The 19,429-nt window shown below is 44.7% G+C and overlaps 1 protein-coding gene across 4 annotated transcripts in view; it reads right to left on the bottom strand.

Annotated features, from left to right (window-relative positions):
• Positions 1-19,429, bottom strand: part of CACNA2D3 (calcium voltage-gated channel auxiliary subunit alpha2delta 3) — a 1,137,695-nt gene that overhangs the window by 292,439 nt on the left and 825,827 nt on the right. For all 4 annotated transcript variants that reach the window (XM_068253668.1, XM_068253670.1, XM_068253669.1 and 1 more), the window contains one exon: positions 6,563-6,607. In XM_068253668.1, coding sequence (XP_068109769.1) covers positions 6,563-6,607 — 45 coding nt within the window. The remainder of the gene's footprint in view (positions 1-6,562; positions 6,608-19,429) is intronic.

Raw genomic sequence — 19,429 nt, 5'->3', positions numbered from 1 at the left:
TGCCAGAGGGGGATCCATGCCAAAAGTCTCACCAAAAATTACAGAGTTGACGCAAAGTCAGGTTTTAAACCCTAATGGGCAGAAATCACATTATGCACAGCTCTGGGTGTCAGTGGGCTGTGGAGTGTTTCACACAGAGAGATACGCAGGGCCGGGCCGAGGCATAGGCTGGAGAGGCTCCAGCCTCAGGGCGCAGTGTAGGAGGGGGCGCACAATTCATTCAGCTGTCATTCCTAATTGTGTTTGAAGCAGAAAGAAATAAGAAAAGGGGATACATAGCAGTGACTACACGCCAGATAACTAGATATTAAGGTGTTGGGGAGGTTGTGGGCCCTGTGGCGGCTCTTAGTCTAATAGCAATTAGTGTGTGTCGGCTGGGGTGGAAGGGATGGAGGGGCGCACTTTGGTGTCTCAGCCTTGGGTGCTGGAGGACCTTGTCCCTGCTCTGAATAGCACTATCAGAATACAGTGGAATAATAATGCATTGAAGTGGTTCTGTGCCTGCAACTTAATGAGGCAACAGCAGTAGTGTGCACACAGCTCTGGGTGTGAGTGGGCTGTGGAGTGTAACACATAATAATGGCACCTATTAAGAAGGGCGCCCCATTCACATCAATGAAAATCTTTTCTCTATTGGCACCAACTGTATAAAAAGGGCATGCGTAAATATAAAACAACGATATCGCTTGTTATCTTCAACTTTCATTTCCATGCCAACTTTATTGATTACAATAACCCATTATTTAAGAACTAATCACTTCTAAAACTGTATAATTGTTTCTAAAACTGTTCCGTATGCTTTCTTAGAAAAAGTAGATTACATTTCATCTTTTTGCACCACTATAAAGCAGCTTACAAATTATCATGTTTCACTCATAAGTAAAAAAAAAAGTTTTGATGCCATAATTATCATTTTTTTTTATTCTATGGTACATAAAACCATAAACAATCATATATTAATTTATATCACACAAATGAAACAGGGGATTAAGGTTAGGTGCCCTCCAGGGATGGTTAAGGTCAGGCACCTCCAGGGGAGGTGTTAAGGCTAGCACCAAAGGGCGGGAGGAGGGTGTTAAGGTTTGACACCAACAGAGGAGAGGGGGTTGACGTTAGGCACCACCAGGTGGGGTTAAGGTTAGGCACCGTCCGACAGTGAAGGGTGCTGTTTCCCCCATCGAACAGCCCAGATCAGAGCTGGGGGAAGTTCTATCGGTTGGTGGGGGGATTCTGTATTTGTATTATGATTTGTGCACTAAGTTCTCCTGAGTGATGACGCCCCGCTACAGGGGTGAAACAATTGTTGAGTGGCACCTTATTATTGTATATACACTGTATGCACCCTTTTCTTGTCCTTTTGTGATTACACCCCCGTACACCTTCCGTGAAGGAGTGTTACCTATACTGTTTGACCCCTATGGGGTCTCTATTTGGCTACAATACAAATTTTCCTCGGACACATGCACCGCGTTATTACTGTATAGTGTGTTTATTGCGGATCCTAGCCTTCTATTATAAGACCAGTATAGGTACCATTAATACTTCGACTTATATACAGTACTCAAATCATAGTTTGTGGAGTGTGTAGGGAAGAGATAGCTACACCCCACTAACTATCAGGTGGGGGGATCAGCAAAGACCCTTTTCCCTCACACTATCTTACCACACCATTGATTGCATGATAACATATGAGTCTTTTATGTGTTTTTAGAATTAGTATTTCAGACATGGGGGTTGCACAGACTTGTGTACCCTTTCATCTATGAGGTTCAGGTTATCAACCGTAACCAATTTCAGTACATATTGGCTTTAGCCCCTTTGGGTAAAGTGTGAGTGTATGAATGAAGTTGTACAATATCAGTAAATTGAATGATATTTTATCACTTTTACTGTTGCCCATTTTACTAAATGCAAAAGTAGAGGTTACAGTGGGAAATAGTTGAATATCAGTATTATAAACAATTTTTTACAGCATATGCTGGCACTCATTTTACTAAACAATAACTTCATTATAACTGTTATAACAGGAACCTTTATTATATGCCTACAGTCAGGCAACTAGCATTGTTTATAAAGGAATGAACATGGCAGCCTCCATTTTCCTCTCACTTTAGAATTCCCGTAACTGCTTGTTAGTTCATGTAGTTCATGTACATTCATTTGACTGTCTAAGGACTGATGCAAGGGGCTGTGCCCAAACACTTTGCTTTCTATAGATCTTTGATAGAATAGTATATAATATAATTAGCGGGATATACCAATCCACACTTGAACTCAATCACTTTTTTATGTACTTCAAATGTTTCCACTTGCTGGCCAAGAGCTCACCCAAGAACAATGACTAGATCTTGCCTTCTAATAACATACTTTAAGCATTGTGGGAATCTGGGCAGGGAGTCTGTATACCTCTAAATAAAATATGTTCTTAAGATAATTAAGGAGCGAAGTTAAAAGCATTAATGTGACTGAAGTGAATACAATCTTTCCAATCTGCTCATTAGATGACATCAAAGGACTGAAGTAGTTGTGCACTGGGGTTATTTTACTAGCAGTCAAGTATTTTCTTTGTAATTCTGAATGCAATAATTAAGGACAGATGCTCTGTTTTCTGCATTCTTTAAGCTCCTTGGGGCCTATGTATCAGGAGTTGTGCAACAATGCCAGAACCCTCACAGGTCACAATGCACAAGTCTGTCTGGATTAAATGTTACACGATGGCACTGAGTAGTCACAGGAAGTCTATGAATCAGTACAAAGTGCACATGGGGGAACTCATGACATGATGCACAGAACAGGGTGATAGATGAGTAGAGGTTAGCTAGGAAGGCCTAGTACAGATGGGCTCTTGAACAAAAATGAAGACAATTTTTGCAGCAAAAAGTGCAGTTTTCAATCAGATGAGAAAGTCAAGGAAACTCTTGTTTTTGACAGTTATGTATAATTTAAAGGTAAATCAGGACAGAGGCCATATTTTCCTTTGCTAATGTAGACGCAGGGCCACATGCTCAGAGGAAGCTCAGTAGACCTGTCTACTGGTCACTCTCTAGACAAAATTGATTGGCTACTTATTGCTTATTTGCTTAATGAGTTTGAAAACAGCACTACAAAAAATGCTTTTAAACAATTCAACTAGTTTTCTAATACTGTGCAAATATGTCAATAAGGGGTTGCAGGCTATGTTGCAACTATTGGAGTATATGTATTGATCAATCAATGAAAGAACGTTAGTATAAGATCTTGGCCCATATGTAATTCACTTTTTCTCCTGAGTTATCTCCTAAGAGATAATTTTCATATTATCTTTAAAATAACTTTAAGCATTTTACAATTGAAAAAGTGCCAAAAAGTAGTTGAAAAAGTACTGTAAAAACGATTTTGAATATTTTCTTGCTTGCTGTTGGTTTTAAAGGCATTTTATAACAAGGTGTGAAAATATCACCCAGGAGAAAACTCAGGAGAATAATGTGAATTGCATGTGAACCCTTGTCTCCTAAAGTCGGGAGATTGTAAGGCTTAGCTTGTACGCAAGTGCAACTTTCCCACCCAACTATCGTCCAAACTTAGTCTGTTGGACGATAGTTGGGCGTATATACGCTTGACAAATGACTATATGAGTGACTGATAACAGGTATTTTGCCCGATCCGACTACTGATTGGGCTTCTATCCTGCAGTTGGCCACGTGTGTTTGAATGTACTTGTTTTGAATGCAGCCATATTGTGCAGTTTGAAAATCTGCTTGTGTGCGCAGTATGCAAATGACTTGGTCTTTTACTCTTTTACTTGGTTGGTTGGGTCTGGTATTCAATTAAATGTAATAATCTTATAATAAGATCTTTCCAGAATTAGGCTACTTGCACACCAAGACGTTGCGTTAGGTTCTACGTTAAGGTCGCATAACGTGCACCTAACACAACGTATGGTGCTGCAAGAGCCGACGGTAGAGTGAGCCGCGTTAGGCGGCTCGATTCCTATAATGTCTTACAGAGTGGCGCTGATTGGCCAGCGGGTCCACGTGATGCGGAGCGAGACACTCCGCATCACGTGGTCCCGCCGGCCAATCAGCGCCCGCCAGTGCAGTGAATATTAAGTAGCCATGTGCGCGGCTACTGTAGCTGGCTCTCCCCGCCTTCTCTCCGCCCCCCATTGCGCATGTGCAAACAGTCTAACGCGGCTATAGCCGCTCCAACGCCGTAGCATGCTGCACTTTGCGGAGAACATGCAGCGTTACATGTAACGCAACGTGGGCTGTGTGAACAGCCCACTTGTGTTACATTGCTGTGCGTTGGGGGAGCGTTACAGGCGCACTAACGTGCGCCTGTAACATCTTGGTGTGCAAGCAGCCTTACTGCATAATAGGTAAAGACCCAGCACATCTAAAGAAATATCTTTATTGGTTCCATGTAAAAGCATAGGGCCAACATTTCGGAGCCACGTAGGACCCCTTTATCAAGGTTAGATTTTCTTGCAGGCAAAATCTGTTTGCTGCCATGTGAAGCTCCTATTTCAGGAGAAGAAGAGAGACAGGCTCCTCAGGAAACTCATGCAGGGTGATGTGTATACAGCAAGTGGCACTACGCCCGCAGAAGAGCGCAGCTAGCCAGATGACCAGCGAGGATATCTAGTGAATGAAGGGGATGGAGGGGACAGCGACGAAAGCCCACAAACCTCATGGGGCTGGAAGAAGCCCCAGGTAGGTATAAATAAACGCATTAGGGCCATCTCAGGTACCCTTTAAAGCAAAGCTGTCTGGCCCAAAATTGCTGATGTTTGGACTGTAAAGTGGAAATCCTGCAAAATGGTGATCTCTTACAAAGGTAGCAGTCATTTAACCACTTAAGGACCGCAGGCTTACGCCCCTCCAGTGACCAGACTATTTTTTTTACAAATGAGTGCTCTGCAACTTTAATGGCTCGCTGCAGAGCCACACAACCGAGCACACAAATTAATCCCTCCCCCTTTTCTGCCCACCAACAGAGATTTCTGTTGGTGGGCTCTGATTGCTGCTGGTAGTTTTAGTTTTTTTTTTTATTAATTGGTTTGTTATTTAATTTTGATTTAAATCATCCTTTTAAAAAAAAATGGATCCTCCCTCCCCCCGACAGCTAATCACAGTGATAAGCTCTCATAGGCATCGGCCTACGAGAGATGATTGCTCTCTGAGCCTCTCCAAGGGACAGTCGAGTGTCACGGCTGTCCCCAGTAAAGCGCTGCCGTTGATCGCATCACTGTACAATGTCAATAACAGTCTGCTAGAAGCGATTGCCACTGGTAGACTAATGATGGAGCGGAGCATCGCCACGTGCAATCCCCTGCAAAACCCCGCCCCAGGACCAGGACACCTTTCGGCGTTAGGTGGTCTTAGGGCTGCCACCTTCCCGACGCCTATTGTTAGACAGTCGGGAAGAGGTTAATTGAATTGGCACTTTTATAAATATGGCATTCAACATATCACTAGAAAGTATTCTGCAGGAATAGTGGAATTTTTCTGGTGTTCAACAGATCGCCATATACTGGGCAGCATGGTGGCGTAGTGGTTAGCGCTCTCGCCTTGCAACGCTGGCTCCCCGCTTCGAATTCCAGCCAGGTCAACATCTGCAAGGAGTTTCTATGTTCTCCCGCTGTCTGTGTGGGGTTCCTCCGGGCACTCTGGTTTCCTCTCACATCCCAAAAACATACAGATAAGTTAATTGGCTTCCCCCTAAATTGGCCCTAGACTAAAAATATTCATGCAATACACAATACATACATAGACATATGACTATGGTAGAGACTAGATTGTGAACTCCTTTGAGGGACAGTAAGTGACAAGACTATTTATACTCTTTACAGCGCTGCAGAAGATGTCAGCGCTATATAAATACATAATAATAATAATAATAATACTGTACATAAACAGCCCCATAGCTATGTTGACAATTATTCACTATTATTTTCTCATACAGTTAAAGAGAGTCTGAAGCGAGAATAGATCTCGCTTCAGACCTCATAGCTAGCAGGGGCATGCGTGCCCCTGCTAAAACGCCGCTATAGCGCGGCTTAACGGGGGTCCCTGTCCCACCAAACCCCCTCCGAGCAGTGGGGGAGCGCTTCCTGGTTGGGGCAGGGCTAACCGCCGCAGCCCTGCCCCATGCGCGTCTGTCAGACGCGTACCTCCGCCTCTCCCCCGCCCCTCTCAGTCTTCCTTCACTGAGAGGGGCGGGGGAGAGGCGGCGATGCGCGTCTGATAGACGCGACTGGAGGCAGGGCTGCAGCCGTTAGCCCTGCCTCCAGGAAGATCAGCTCCAGCGACCTTTTTCCGACCCAGGTTTGCGGGGGGTGGGTTGGGGGTGAAGGGACCCCCGTTAAGCCGCGGGATAGCGGCGTTTTAGCAGGGGCACACGTGCCCCTGCTATATATAAGACCTGAAGCGAGATTTAGTCTCGCTTCAGTGTCTCTTTAAACTAAAGCAATTCTTTCCTTGTAAGCTCTGAATACACTAACACATATAGCATGGATATACAGTTTTATACAGAAATTACACCTTAATGGTATCTTCCTAAAATCCTAATAGCATGTACTTACATCATCATCGCAAGTTCTGGAACATTTACCATCCAGAGAAGCACACTGAAATGAAAAGAATAAGGTTTAATATAGTTAATATAGCCTGTCAACTTTCTAACTAGATATCCACAGGTTTAACATCTCTGAGGTTTAAACCATATATGTATTGTAATGTATTGTTATTTTCATCAGGGGTACTTTCTAAACCCAGCGCTGCATAATATGTTGGCGCTTTATAAATACAATAAACAAAAAATCAGAAAAGTTTAAAAAAAAAAGGGCAAGTGTACCTGTGTCAGAGCCCAATCTGTGAAAACTGCTTGTTGTAGCCATAGAATACTCAAAATAGTAATATTCTTTGTAATAAATAAAATTAACAGAAAAAAAGCATCTGCGTGATTTATGATAAATGAGGCAAAGCTTAGGTATCACAACATCAGCCATTCAGACAGGTGCGTAACTACAAATCATGAGGTCCCCAGTGAAACTCCCCCCCATCAATGTTCACACCGGTTCCATTGCTTACTCCTGGTGACCCTCACAGCCTGGGGGCTCATCTTGCAAATGTCATAAAACAAGTGTGGACATCATAATCTTCACAAGTGTAGTCACAAAAATCCCTGATCTGAAGGATGGAACCCTTCATCAGAGGGCATCAAGTAGTATTTGGAGCTCTCTTACAGCTCTGCCCTCCCCCCGCAATTGCATGGGGCTGCTTCCACCATAGTTAAACCCCTGCATTCAGACTCTGTGTTTGTCCATGTAAACACCTACAAACATAACTTAGCATTAGAGATGCCACGAACGGTTCCAGGTGAACTTTAGGTGGTTCGCGTTCGCCGGCGAAGGCGAACTTTTGCGGAAGTTCGATTCATCCCATAATGCTCCATTGAGCAGAACGTTGGCCCCTTTACATCACAGTCAGCAGGCACATTGTCACCAATCAGACTGCACTCACTCTTGGAGCCCCCCCCCTTCTTATAAAAGGCAAGGTTCTGCAGTCGTTTTACTCACTCGTCTGCCTCCAGTAATTAGTTAAGGGACAGCTGCTGACAGACTCTGCTAGGGAGAGTTTAGTTAGGATCTTGTAGGTTTGTTCCTAGCTGATAGTTATTCCTCACTGGATCAGCAAATTCGTGTACACATAAGGTCATAAGGCCACCATAATTGTACCAATACAATTCAATTTTAATTCCAATTAGACAGAGTCCCCTCAATACAAAACCCTCAATACAACATACCCCCTAATCATTAAAACCAAAGAACAATGCAATGCAATTTAGCCATATCACATGGGGCAATTTTCTGCAGATGTACAGATAGCTTATCTCTGGCCAGAGAATATTATGATCATATCATCCATCCGCCCGCGCATGCATCCAACAAACACACTGCCACACTGTCTCTATGTCCTGGGGGCCCCCAACTAATCACCTTTTAAAACTGGACTACCTTTTGGCATCCAATCAGGAACAGTTTTTCCGTATAGGTACAACAAAATCCGATTCAAGATGCAAATTCCGGATAACTTGTATGGTTTCAGCCTTAAGAATACAAGGTAACACTGTGGATGGGTCTCACCCGTAAAAGACAGTCCCCGTTCTAGTTAGAGTAGCTCCACACTCACTTCCATTGATGTTATAGCCATGATCTCACCAAGCGTGTTGCGGATTCCGTCACCTTTAGTGTTGACATGCTGCCCGCCGCGTGTGCCTCCGCATCCACGCCAAACACGCTGGTTCCTCTATCCGGGGTTCGTGCAGTCAGGATGTTGTATCACCAAATTAGCATCCGCTGTGTCGGCTACTGCACCGCCCACCGACGCGTTTCACGCCCACATTGGGCGTTTCATCAGGGTGTGGCCAATCTGGCCGTCATGTTCATTTAAAAGCAGTCCCTCGCTCCGCCCCGTACAGCTCCATAGCAACAACCAAGCTTTCGCAGTAGCTTGTACGGTGGCTAGGATGAGTCATGCGCGCCTAGGATATGTCAACATCGCTCCCTATTCGGTAATAACGATATGACAACAATGTCCATTCCAAAACGGATTCAAAAAGACATCCGGGGGGGGGGGGGGCTTTTTCTTCCTCCAAAAGGCAAACATCCCTTTATATATATTGCATTATCGTGGCTTAAGCTACACAATCAGTGCGGATCCACACATACCTCATGCATTACCCAATGACATCATTTAGGACTAGACTCCAAGTCGGCCTTATTTATGCCTATTGCATCTCAGGAAAAGGGAGAGATCGAGCTCAGCATTGAGCCCAAAAGGGGCAACAGTGCCCAATTTGTATATCCACATTGCCTCTTTGCAATACAGGACCTCATCAAAATCACCCCTCCTCCCTGAGATCTTCAAGCTGTACAGTCCTTTTACCGTTGTATGCTTCAAGCTATTATTATGATGCTCTCTATAGTGATCATAGATTGCTCCTATAGCTTTACCCCCTGTACGGGGCGGAGCGAGGGACTGCTTTTAAATGAACAGGACGGCCAGATTGGCCACACCCTGATGAAACGCCCAATGTGGGTGTGAAACGCGTCGGTGGGCGGTGCAGTAGCCGACACAGCGGATGCTAATTTGGTGATACAACATCCTGGCTGCACGAACCCCGGATAGAGGAACCAGCGTGTTTGGCATGGATGCGGAGGCACACGCGGCGGGCAGCATGTTAACACTAAAGGTGACGGAATCCGCAACACGCTTGGTGAGATCATGGCTATAACATCAATGGAAGTGAGTGTGGAGCTACTCTAACTAGAACGGGGACTGTCTTTTACGGGTGAGACCCATCCACAGTGTTACCTTGTATTCTTAAGGCTGAAACCATACAAGTTATCCGGAATTTGCATCTTGAATCGGATCTTGTTGTACGGAAAAACTGTTCCTGATTGGATGCCAAAAGGTAGTCCAGTTTTAAAAGGTGATTAGTTGGGGGCCCCCAGGACATAGAGACAGTGTGGCAGTGTGTTTGTTGGATGCATGCGCGGGCGGATGGATGATATGATCATAATATTCTCTGGCCAGAGATAAGCTATCTGTACATCTGCAGAAAATTGCCCCATGTGATATGGCTAAATTGCATTGCATTGTTCTTTGGTTTTAATGATTAGGGGGTATGTTGTATTGAGGGTTTTGTATTGAGGGGACTCTGTCTAATTGGAATTAAAATTGAATTTTATTGGTACAATTATGTTGGCCTTATGACCTTATTATGTGTACTGGGCTGTGGGCTGGGAATTGAACCCAGGTCGCAGTGTGCAGTAGGTAACTAATTTAACCACTATACCACCAACAACACTACATGCCGAAGCCAGCCTAGCATGTACCATTATGATCAATCCAAGAGAAAAATTAGCTTGCTTAATCCACAGAATTGTACTATATCTAAAGACAGCTTACATACCGTGGCTGGGAATTGAACCCAGGCTGGGCTGGGAATTGAACCCAGGTCTCAGTGTGCGGTAGGTAACTCATTTAACCACTATACCACCAACAACACTACATGCTGAAGCCAGCCTAGCATGTACCATTATGATCAATCCAAGAGAAAAATTAGCTTGCTTAATCCACGGAATTGTACTATATCAGAGAGAGAGAGGGAGAGAGGATTCCTGATGTCATAAAAGTAGTGAAGGCCTGCAATTGAACATTCAATTTTTTTACCTTAACCACTTGAGGACCCACCCTTTACCCCCCCCTTAAGGACCAGCGCTGGTTTGATTGATCTGTGCTGGGTGGGCTCTGCAGCCCCCAGCACAGATCAGGGTGCAGGCAGGGAGATCAGATTGCCCCCCTTTTTTCCCCCCTATGGGGATGATGTGCTGGTGGGGTCTGATCTCTCCTGCCTGCTGTGGGTGGCGGGGGGGGGCACCTCAAAGCCCCCCTCCGCGGCGAAATTCCCCCCTCCCTCTCCTACCTGCTCCCCCCCCTGAGATCCGGGCTGCACAGGACGCTATCCGTCCTGTGCAGCCAGTGACAGGACGTCCCCTGTCACATGGCGGCGATCCCCGGCCGCTGATTGGCCGGGGATCGCCGATCTGCCTTACGGCGCTGCTGCGCAGCAGCGCCGTACAAATGTAAACAAAGCGGATTATTTGCGCTTGTGTTTACATCTAGCCTGCGAGCCGCCATCGGCGGCCCGCAGGCTATTCACGGAGCCCCCCGCCGTGATTTGACAGGAAGCAGCCGCTCGTACGAGCGGCTGCTTCCTGATTAATTAGGCTGCAGCTGGCGACGCAGTACTGCGTCGCTGGTCCTGCAGCTGCCACTTTGCCGACGCACGTTATGAGTGTGCGGTCGGCAAGTGGTTAAAACACTGCTTTGTATTAAATCCAGATTTTTTTTCTGGGACTTTTGATGTGTATTTTACTCAGCCATGTCTTCCTTCAGGTATTGGACCCCAGGAAACATATTTTCTATCATTTTTCCAATCAGCAGAAATTTTTCAAAATTTAGAAGTTTGCCTCCCCATTGAAGTCTATTGCGGTTCGCGAACCGAAAATCGGAGGTTCGCGACATCTCTACCTAGCATCACTACTGAGGTTGTTTAAAATAGTACAGAGTACCAAGTTTAATTCTAAAGGTGTGTATACATGCACAGTCAGTGTCGACAGTAGTGATTGTGCTGAATTATTTTCACCATGTTGAATGGACAAACCCGACCTTTATAAGAAATGGAGAACGGGTAAAGAGGCGTCCAGTTTGTATAAAATATAAGTATATTTAAAAGTATTTACCCCTCTTTACCCCTTCTCTGTGTCTTACTCCTCCCTCCCTTTGGCTGAGGGGAGTCTCTTACACCTGACCCCGAGTGGTGTGTCACCACTGAACGGGTGATTCAGAGTGCAAGTGTCCTTTTTTCCAAGAGAGCGACCATCCCCAAGACATCTGGTATACCCGTGTGGAGTCGGGTTTATTCACTCCAGATGCCTGAAGTGGTTGGTTGCCCCCTGTGCAACCCACCTTTGTGAGTATTCTCACCTACTTTTGATTATCCATCTATTTTTGGCGTACTACACCATTTGGGCTCCCGTTGTCAATGTGTTTTTTTCCTTTTTAGTGTTTACACTACATTCTGTGTGTAAGAAATGGGCTGTTTTTGACCCACAGCATGCTTTAGTGTAACAGCCCTTTTTGGTCTGACCTTATGAAACCTTGAACAATAGTCTTCACTTCCTGCTAACTTTACCTCAGCGAGAGGTAAACCTGCTGAAAAGAGTTGTTTCAGCCAATCAGTGAGACTCCTACAGGGTGAAATGGGATTGTGTGTTTGCTTGGTGTCTGCTGGCAATGATCCTGGAGCTAGGTATTAATGTATTCATTGTGAGAATTGTTTTCAATGGTTAATGATTTACACTGTTGTATTGTTCTTTTAACCACTTCAGCCTTCAGTCGTTTTTCACCTTATGCATCCGAACAATTTTCACCTCCCATCCATTCGCCAATAACTTTATCACTACTAATCACAATAAATTGATCTATATCTTGTTTTTTCTGCCACTAGTTTGGCTTTTTTTGGGTGGTACATTTTGCTAAGAATTATTTTTTTCTAAATACAGAGAATATTAGGGGAAAAATCGTTATTTCTCAGTTTTCAGCCAATACAACTTTAAAATAATACATGCTACCATAATTAAAACCCACGTTTTTTATTTGCCCATTTGTCCCAGTTATTACACAATTTAAATTATGTCACTATCACAATGTATGGCCCAAATATTTTATTTGTAAATAAAGGTGCATTTTTACAGTTTTGGGTCCATCACTATTTACAAGCTTATAATTTAAAAAAATTATAGAAATATTTCCTCTTCACATGCATATTAAAAAAGTTAAGACTCCTAAGTAACTATTTATGTTTTTTTTTTTAATTGTATTTTTTTTTATAAAAAAAAAATATTTAGGTATTTTTTGGTGTGGGGGGTACACAGTTCATTTTTAATGTAATAAATTGTATTTATTTAAAAAACTGTATGTAGATGCCGTCGGTCTTTCTAATGGGGAGTTAGAAAGATGAATGGGAACTGTGTTCCCATTCATTGATCTCTGGGCTAACGAGTGGTGCCTGGGAGCGCGCAGCCACATGCAATAGAACAGCAGCAGCAGTCTTTTTGGACGTAATAGCAATGTCCAAAAGGTGAAAGTAGTTAATGTTGCTTTCTGCAGTTCATTGAAGTTTATACATTGTGCTACAAATCTCACATGCAAGATCTGGTGTTTATTTATACCTTTGTTGATGTGCATTTCTTACAGGAAACTTACAGGAAATAGTTATTGTTATATTAATTAATATGAAATTGTTGATTTAATACTTTCAACAATATCGATTCCTTACACCTAGACAATTTAAGAGATGGTGGAAGGGTTCCGATATGCATCCACTCTACAGTGCAGCAGAGATGGCAACATCCCTTCAGAGTGGTACAGAGCATCTGTATTAGTTTGACATGTTATATCTCCAACCAAGTCCATTGCAGAGCAAACAAAGCCTTAGCCTGATTATAACTTATATTATTGGTATTGATTTATAAAGCACCAACATATTCTGTGGTGCTGTATATATGTGAGTTCATTTTAGCAATAGCAGTTGATGGTTTCATGCAATGTGCAGCAGTCTTTTCATTTACAGTAGTTGCAGCAATCTTTTCCTTTACAGTAACTGCTATAAAAACTATGTCCATATTTAGAAAAGAAAAAAGGAGTCTGATGACCAGATGGATGTCTCCATACAGTGAGTTGATGGAGACTAGACAAAGTGAGTTATTAGATTAATCCCTTGGAAGATTTAATGATACAACTGGGCCTAGACACTAGAGATGGCCCAAACCGTTAGCCGGGCGAATCTCTCTGGGCCCTGTACTACTTCCGGGTCGCTATGACCCGGAGTATTACGCCTGCGCTGGCCCGGCGGTGCGCGTCCTATATCGCGCGCCTGTTGCCAGGCACTCTCTGCGCATGAGCATGACGTCACTCATGACGTCACGCACTTGCGCAGAAAGTGCCCGGCAACAGGAGCGCGATCTAGGACGCGCACTGCCGGGCCAGCGCAGGCGTACTATCTGGGTCATAGCAACCCGGAAGTAGTACAGGGCCCAGAGATTCTGAGAATCTCTGGGAACCGTTCGCAACATCTCTACTAGACACACTCTTCTTTTCATTAGCAAAACTGGGGATGCATTGCCTGAAGGTTTGAATTGCAGGAGAATTTATTTATTGTTGTTCTTGATTTGCTTGTTTGTTTTAACATACCGAGGACCAGTATATATATATATATATATATATATATATATATATATATATATATATATATATATATATAGTGGTTTGCAAAAGTATTCGGCCCCCTTGAAGTTTTCTACATTTTGTCATATCACTGCCACAAACATAAATCAATTTTATTGGAATTCCACATGAAAGACCAACACAAAGTGGTGTACACGTGAGAAGTGGAACAAAAATCATACATAATTCCAAACATTTTTTTTACAAATAAATAACTGCAAAGTGGGGTGTGCATAATTATTCAGCCCCCTTTGGTCTGAGTGCCGTCAGTTGCCCATAGACATTGCCTGATGAGTGCTAATGACTAAATAGAGTGCACCTGTGTGTAATCTAATGTCAGTACAAATAAAGCTGCTCTCAGAGGGTGTCTAAGAGAATATTGGGAGCAACAACACCATGAAGTCCAAAGAACACACCAGACAGGTCAGGGATAAACTTACTGAGAAGTGTAAAGCAGGCTTAGGCTACAAAAAGTTTTCCAAAGCCTTGAACATCCCACGGAAGACTGTTCAAGCAATCATTTAGAAATTGAAGGAGTATGGCACAACTGTAAACCTACCAAGACAAGGCTGTCCACCTAACCTCACAGGCTGAACAAGGAGAGCGCTGATCAGAAGTGCAGTCAAGAAGCCCATGGTGACTCTGGATGAGCTGCAGAGAACTACAGCTCAGGTGGGGGAATCTATCCATAGGACAACTATTAGTCGCGCACTGCACAAAATTGGCCTTAATCGAAGAGCAGCAAGAAGAAAGCCATTGTTAACAGAAAAGCATAAGAAGTCCCATTTGCAGTTTGCCACAAGCCATGTGGGAGACACAGAAAACATGTGGAAGAAGGTGTTCTGGTCAGATGAGACCAAAATGGAACTTTTTGGCCAAATTGCAAAACGCTTTGTGTGGCGGAAAACTAACACTGCACATCTGTAACGAGCAGCGGGGATACGGCGGTCACGGAGAGCAGTGTGGCCGCCGCCGCCATCCCCGCCACTCAGCTGCGCACGCCGCGCACGGGACTCTCGCCCGCGCACAGCCTCAGAGCTACACGTGCGCGCAGCCAGCGGCGAGACCTTTACGCGTCCCGTAGATGCATCAGCTGACCTGCGGGTCGGCTGACGTCACGGGGACGCGCCTCGCCGCTGACTGGCTGGGCAGGTGCTGGGAATCCCTTCCAGCATAAAAGACACGGGCTGTCAGTTGCCCGCTGTCTGTTGTTGCGAATACATCGTGCCATCGCTCAGACCTTAGATAGATCTGGTGTGCTTTGATCCGGGAGGAAACCGGGGATTTTACACAGAGATAGGAATTGTTGATAGCTATTATTATTATTGCTATTCTGTATATTATCTGTGTATGACTCTGGCTCGTTTCTGACTATCCCTCTGCGTTACGCTTCTGTACTTTAGCCCATCTGATCTTGTTGCCGACCTCTGCCTGTTTAACCTTCTTGCCTGTCGATTTTGTACTTTATCTGCCCGTCTGTTACCGACTCGATTGTCCGACCACTCTACTCTCACCAGGGAGCCCTTGTCTCTGGTGAGGGGCCCCGTACTGTTAGTACCCACCAGCTCCTCTGGTGAGGTATCGTAAAACCTTTCAGTACTTACTGTTGCACTAAACACTACACTCAGGGCAATAAAGTGGTGACTAAGGTCACGGTTTTATCTTAATGTTTGCTATATTTGTATTATTGGTGATTCTGCAGATCACCATATAATCAGATATAGTATCTGCATTATTGGTGATACTGCAGATCACCTAATAATCAGAACTCTGTTATTCGCTAACACCTATCGTTACAGAACAACAGACCAACATGTCTATGGACGCTTTGTGCAGCCAGGTTGAGGCCTTGACCACAGCGGTGAACACTTTAACCGAGACGGTCAATAACCAACAGGCCCAGATCAACCAGCTGTCTGAGGCCGTTCGGAACTTCCAGAATGTGGGCGCACCAGGGCAGTCCCCTCAAGTCGTTGAACCCAGAATGCCCATGCCCGAAAATGTTCTGGGCATAAATCTGATTTTCAGAATTTCAGGAACCGTTGTCTTTCTTATTTTGAAATAAGACCCGTTTCTTCCGGTTCCGAGAGCTAGAGAGTGACTTTTATTAAGACACTGTTATCAGGGGATTCACAGTCATGGGCTTACAGTCTACCCACTGGTCATGAGGCTTTGTCTTCAGTTCAGGATTTTTTTAAAGCCATGGCGATAATATACGACGATCCTGACATTGCAGTTACTGCTAAAAGGAAGCTTAAGACCCTCAGGCAGGGGCATAATACTGTGGAAACCTATGCCACAGAATTCAGAAGGTGGTCTGTGTCGGCTATATGGGGACCCTTTGCTTTATTAGACTGTTTTTTATCGGGTTTGTCTGACCCCGTCTCTGATGTGATGCTGTAGGAGAACAGAGGCACCAGCAGGATAAAAGTGGATAAAGATAAAAACTTTAAAATTTGCTGGGAGGAAGTGGTGGACTTACCTCCATAAAGCAGACACGAAAGACTGTCTGAATAGTAGCCACATTTATTAATTAGTACCCCAAAACAGTGCAACGCGTTTCGCAGGCCCAGCCCGCTTCATCAGGCAATAAAAATGGGGACAAGACAGAATTTCAGCAATAGCAGGTGTAGCGCCTCAGACAGTCTTTCGTGTCTGCTTTATGGAGGTAAGTCCACCACTTCCTCCCAGCAAATTTTAAAGTTTTTATCCACTTTTATCCTGCTGGCGCCTCTGTTCTCCTACTGCTATACCGTGTCCACCCCTGGTGGAGGGGTGATCTACCCCCTTTCGCATCTACAGAGAGCGACTTCTTATCCCTGAGTGAGGACAGGTCTAATCTCCTCACCTGCCTATACAGTGGTTGCCTGTGTGGTAACCCATGTTTGTGAGTATAATTTTCTCACGATAACCTTTACTTCATTTATGCTTAACATACTACACTATATTGGGCTCTCGGTTTCTCTACTCTGATGTGATGCTGAGTCACCCGGAGCCTAAAACCGTTGACAAGGCCATCTCATTAGCAGTTAAGATTGATCGCTGCATTCGCTACCAAAAGCAAACTCACGGTAGATACTCCGGGAGATCTTTTCCGACCGCCTCTCCTTCTCCTTCTCCTCCTCAGGATGAGCCGATGCAGATCGGACATTCAAAGCTTTCAGAGGTAGAGAAAAATCGGAGACGGTCGGAGAGGCTCTGCTTGTACTGTGCGGAAAAGGGTCATGTAGCACACAACTGCCCTAAGAAGTTGGAAAACTTTGCCGCCTAGGTGTAGCGAGAGGTATTACCCTAGGCGAGCCAGCTTTACCTCTAACCGACAATCATTTATTGCTCCCTTGTTCTATTACCTGGGAAGACCAAGTTTTGTCTACCCAGGCATTTATAGACTCGGGTTCAGCTGCCAATTTTATTAATTATGATTTTGTTAAGAAATGGGGTATACCACTAATTCCTTTAGATAGGCAAATTTTTGTTACAGCAGTTGATGACTCACCATTACAGGGCAGACAGGCCTTTTCACAAATGCCCAGTCTCCGGTGTCACGTGGGAGTATTACACAAAGAGAGTTTACAGTTTTTTGTGCTCAAAATGGCCACGTCCACCTTGATTCTTGGGATGACGTGGCTACAGAAACACTCTCCCCAGATAGATTGGAGCTCTGGCCAGTTGTTAAGCTGGTCTCCATTTTGCCATCAACACTGCATAGAGAGAGTTGCGATTTGTGCCACCCAGGTTCAGTTGGAAGGCTTGCCCTCCCAATATGCGGAATTCGCTGACGTGTTTTGTCCCAAGTCGGCAGACAAACTTCCCCCGCACAGGAGTTTTGATTGTCCCATTGAATTAAGACCAGGTTGTATGCCCCCTAGAGGTCATTTGTATAACCTTTCCGGTCCTGAAAAACTTGCTATGCAGGATTACATAAAAGAAAACCTAGTCAAGGGTTTCATCCGTCCTTTTAAGTCTCCGGCCGGAGCAGGATTCTTCTTCGTCCAGAAAAAGGACGGTGGGCTTCGCCCATGTATCGATTATTGGGAATTGAACAAAATTACCATAAAAAATCGTTACCCACTCCCTTTGATTGACAATTTGTTCTCCTAGGTTACTGATGCATGTATCTTCTCTAAACTTGATCTAAGAGGGGCATACAACCTGATAAGGGAGGGTGACGAATTGAAGACGGTGTTTAACACACCCGACGGGCACTACGAGTATTTTGTTATGCCCTTCGGGTTGTGTAACGCTCCAGCTGTCTTCCAGGAGTTGGTCAATGAGATCTTCTTCAGAGAGGTACTGGGGCGGTTCGTTCTGGTGTACCTAGACGATATACTGATTTTCTCACCTAACTTGACAAAACACAGGGAACATGTAAAGTTTGTCTTAAAGAAGCTTAGACAAAACCTGTTATATGCTAAACTTCAAAAATTTCTTTTTGAAGTGTCTGAAGTTCCCTTTTTAGGGTATGTCATTTCCACTTTCAGGCTCTCCATGGATCCCAAAAAGGGCTCGGCAGTTCTGGAATGGCCACAGCCCATGGGGCTAAAGGCACTCCAGAGATTTTTGGGCTTTGCCAATTACTATAGAAAATTTATCAAGGGGTTCTCTTCCATGGTATCGCCTCTCACTGATCTCACCAAGAAGGGGCGGACACTTACAATTGGTCACCAGAAGCACATGCTGCTTTTTCGTTATTGAAGAAATTGTTTTGCTCCGCCCCTATCTTGCGACATGTGGACGTCACCTGTCCCTTTATAGTGGAGGTGGATGCCTCGGAGATCGAGGTTGGGGCTGTACTGTCCCAACACTCTGGTTTCCAAGGCAGATTACATCCGTGTGCATTTTTTTCACGTAAATTCTCTCCCGCCGAGAGAAATTACGATATTGGAAACCGAGAATTGTTGGCCATCAAACTTGCGTTTGAGGAATGGCGACATTGGCTCGAAGGGGCAGAACATGTTGTTACGGTCTACACTGACCATAAAAACTTGGAATATATTGAGGGGGCCAAGAGGCTCAGTCCCCGACAGGCTCGCTGGTCTTTATTCTTCTGGAGATTCAGATTTATCATTACTTACAAACCAGGGAACAAAAACATTAAAGCTGATGCACTATCTAGATGCTTTGAGTCTGAGACAGTACAGCCACCAACCCCCGAAAATATCCTGCCCGAGAAAGTCGTGGTGGCAGCCACTGAAACTTGGGAAGATTGGTCACGTACATTAGACCCCTATCAACAAGATGTCCCCGAGGGGAAACCTGATGGGGTTCTGTTTGTACCTCTACACTTCCGGTTGCAGATTTTGCAGTTGTTTCATGCACATAAGAGTTCAGTGCATCCTGGGGTTGCGAGAACCCAGGATCTACTTTCTAGTTGTGTCTGGTGGCCATCTCTGGCCCTGGGTTGTAGAGAGTTTGTGAGGGATTGCTCGGTCTGTGCCAGAAGCAAACCATCCAGGCAGGCTCTTGCGGGTACTCTCCAGTCCTTGCCAGTACCCGAGGAACCTTGGACCCACTTGTCCATGGACTTTGTGGGCGAACTCCCCAGCTCTGAGGGGAAGACGGTCATTTGGGTGGTAGTCGACAGGTTCAGCAAG

The sequence above is a fragment of the Hyperolius riggenbachi genome, chromosome 9 (assembly GCF_040937935.1).
Source record: "Hyperolius riggenbachi isolate aHypRig1 chromosome 9, aHypRig1.pri, whole genome shotgun sequence".
Classification (NCBI taxonomy): Eukaryota; Metazoa; Chordata; class Amphibia; order Anura; family Hyperoliidae; genus Hyperolius; species Hyperolius riggenbachi.
Note: the sequence above shows the minus strand (reverse complement) of the source record. Positions and strands in the feature narration are given on the sequence as shown.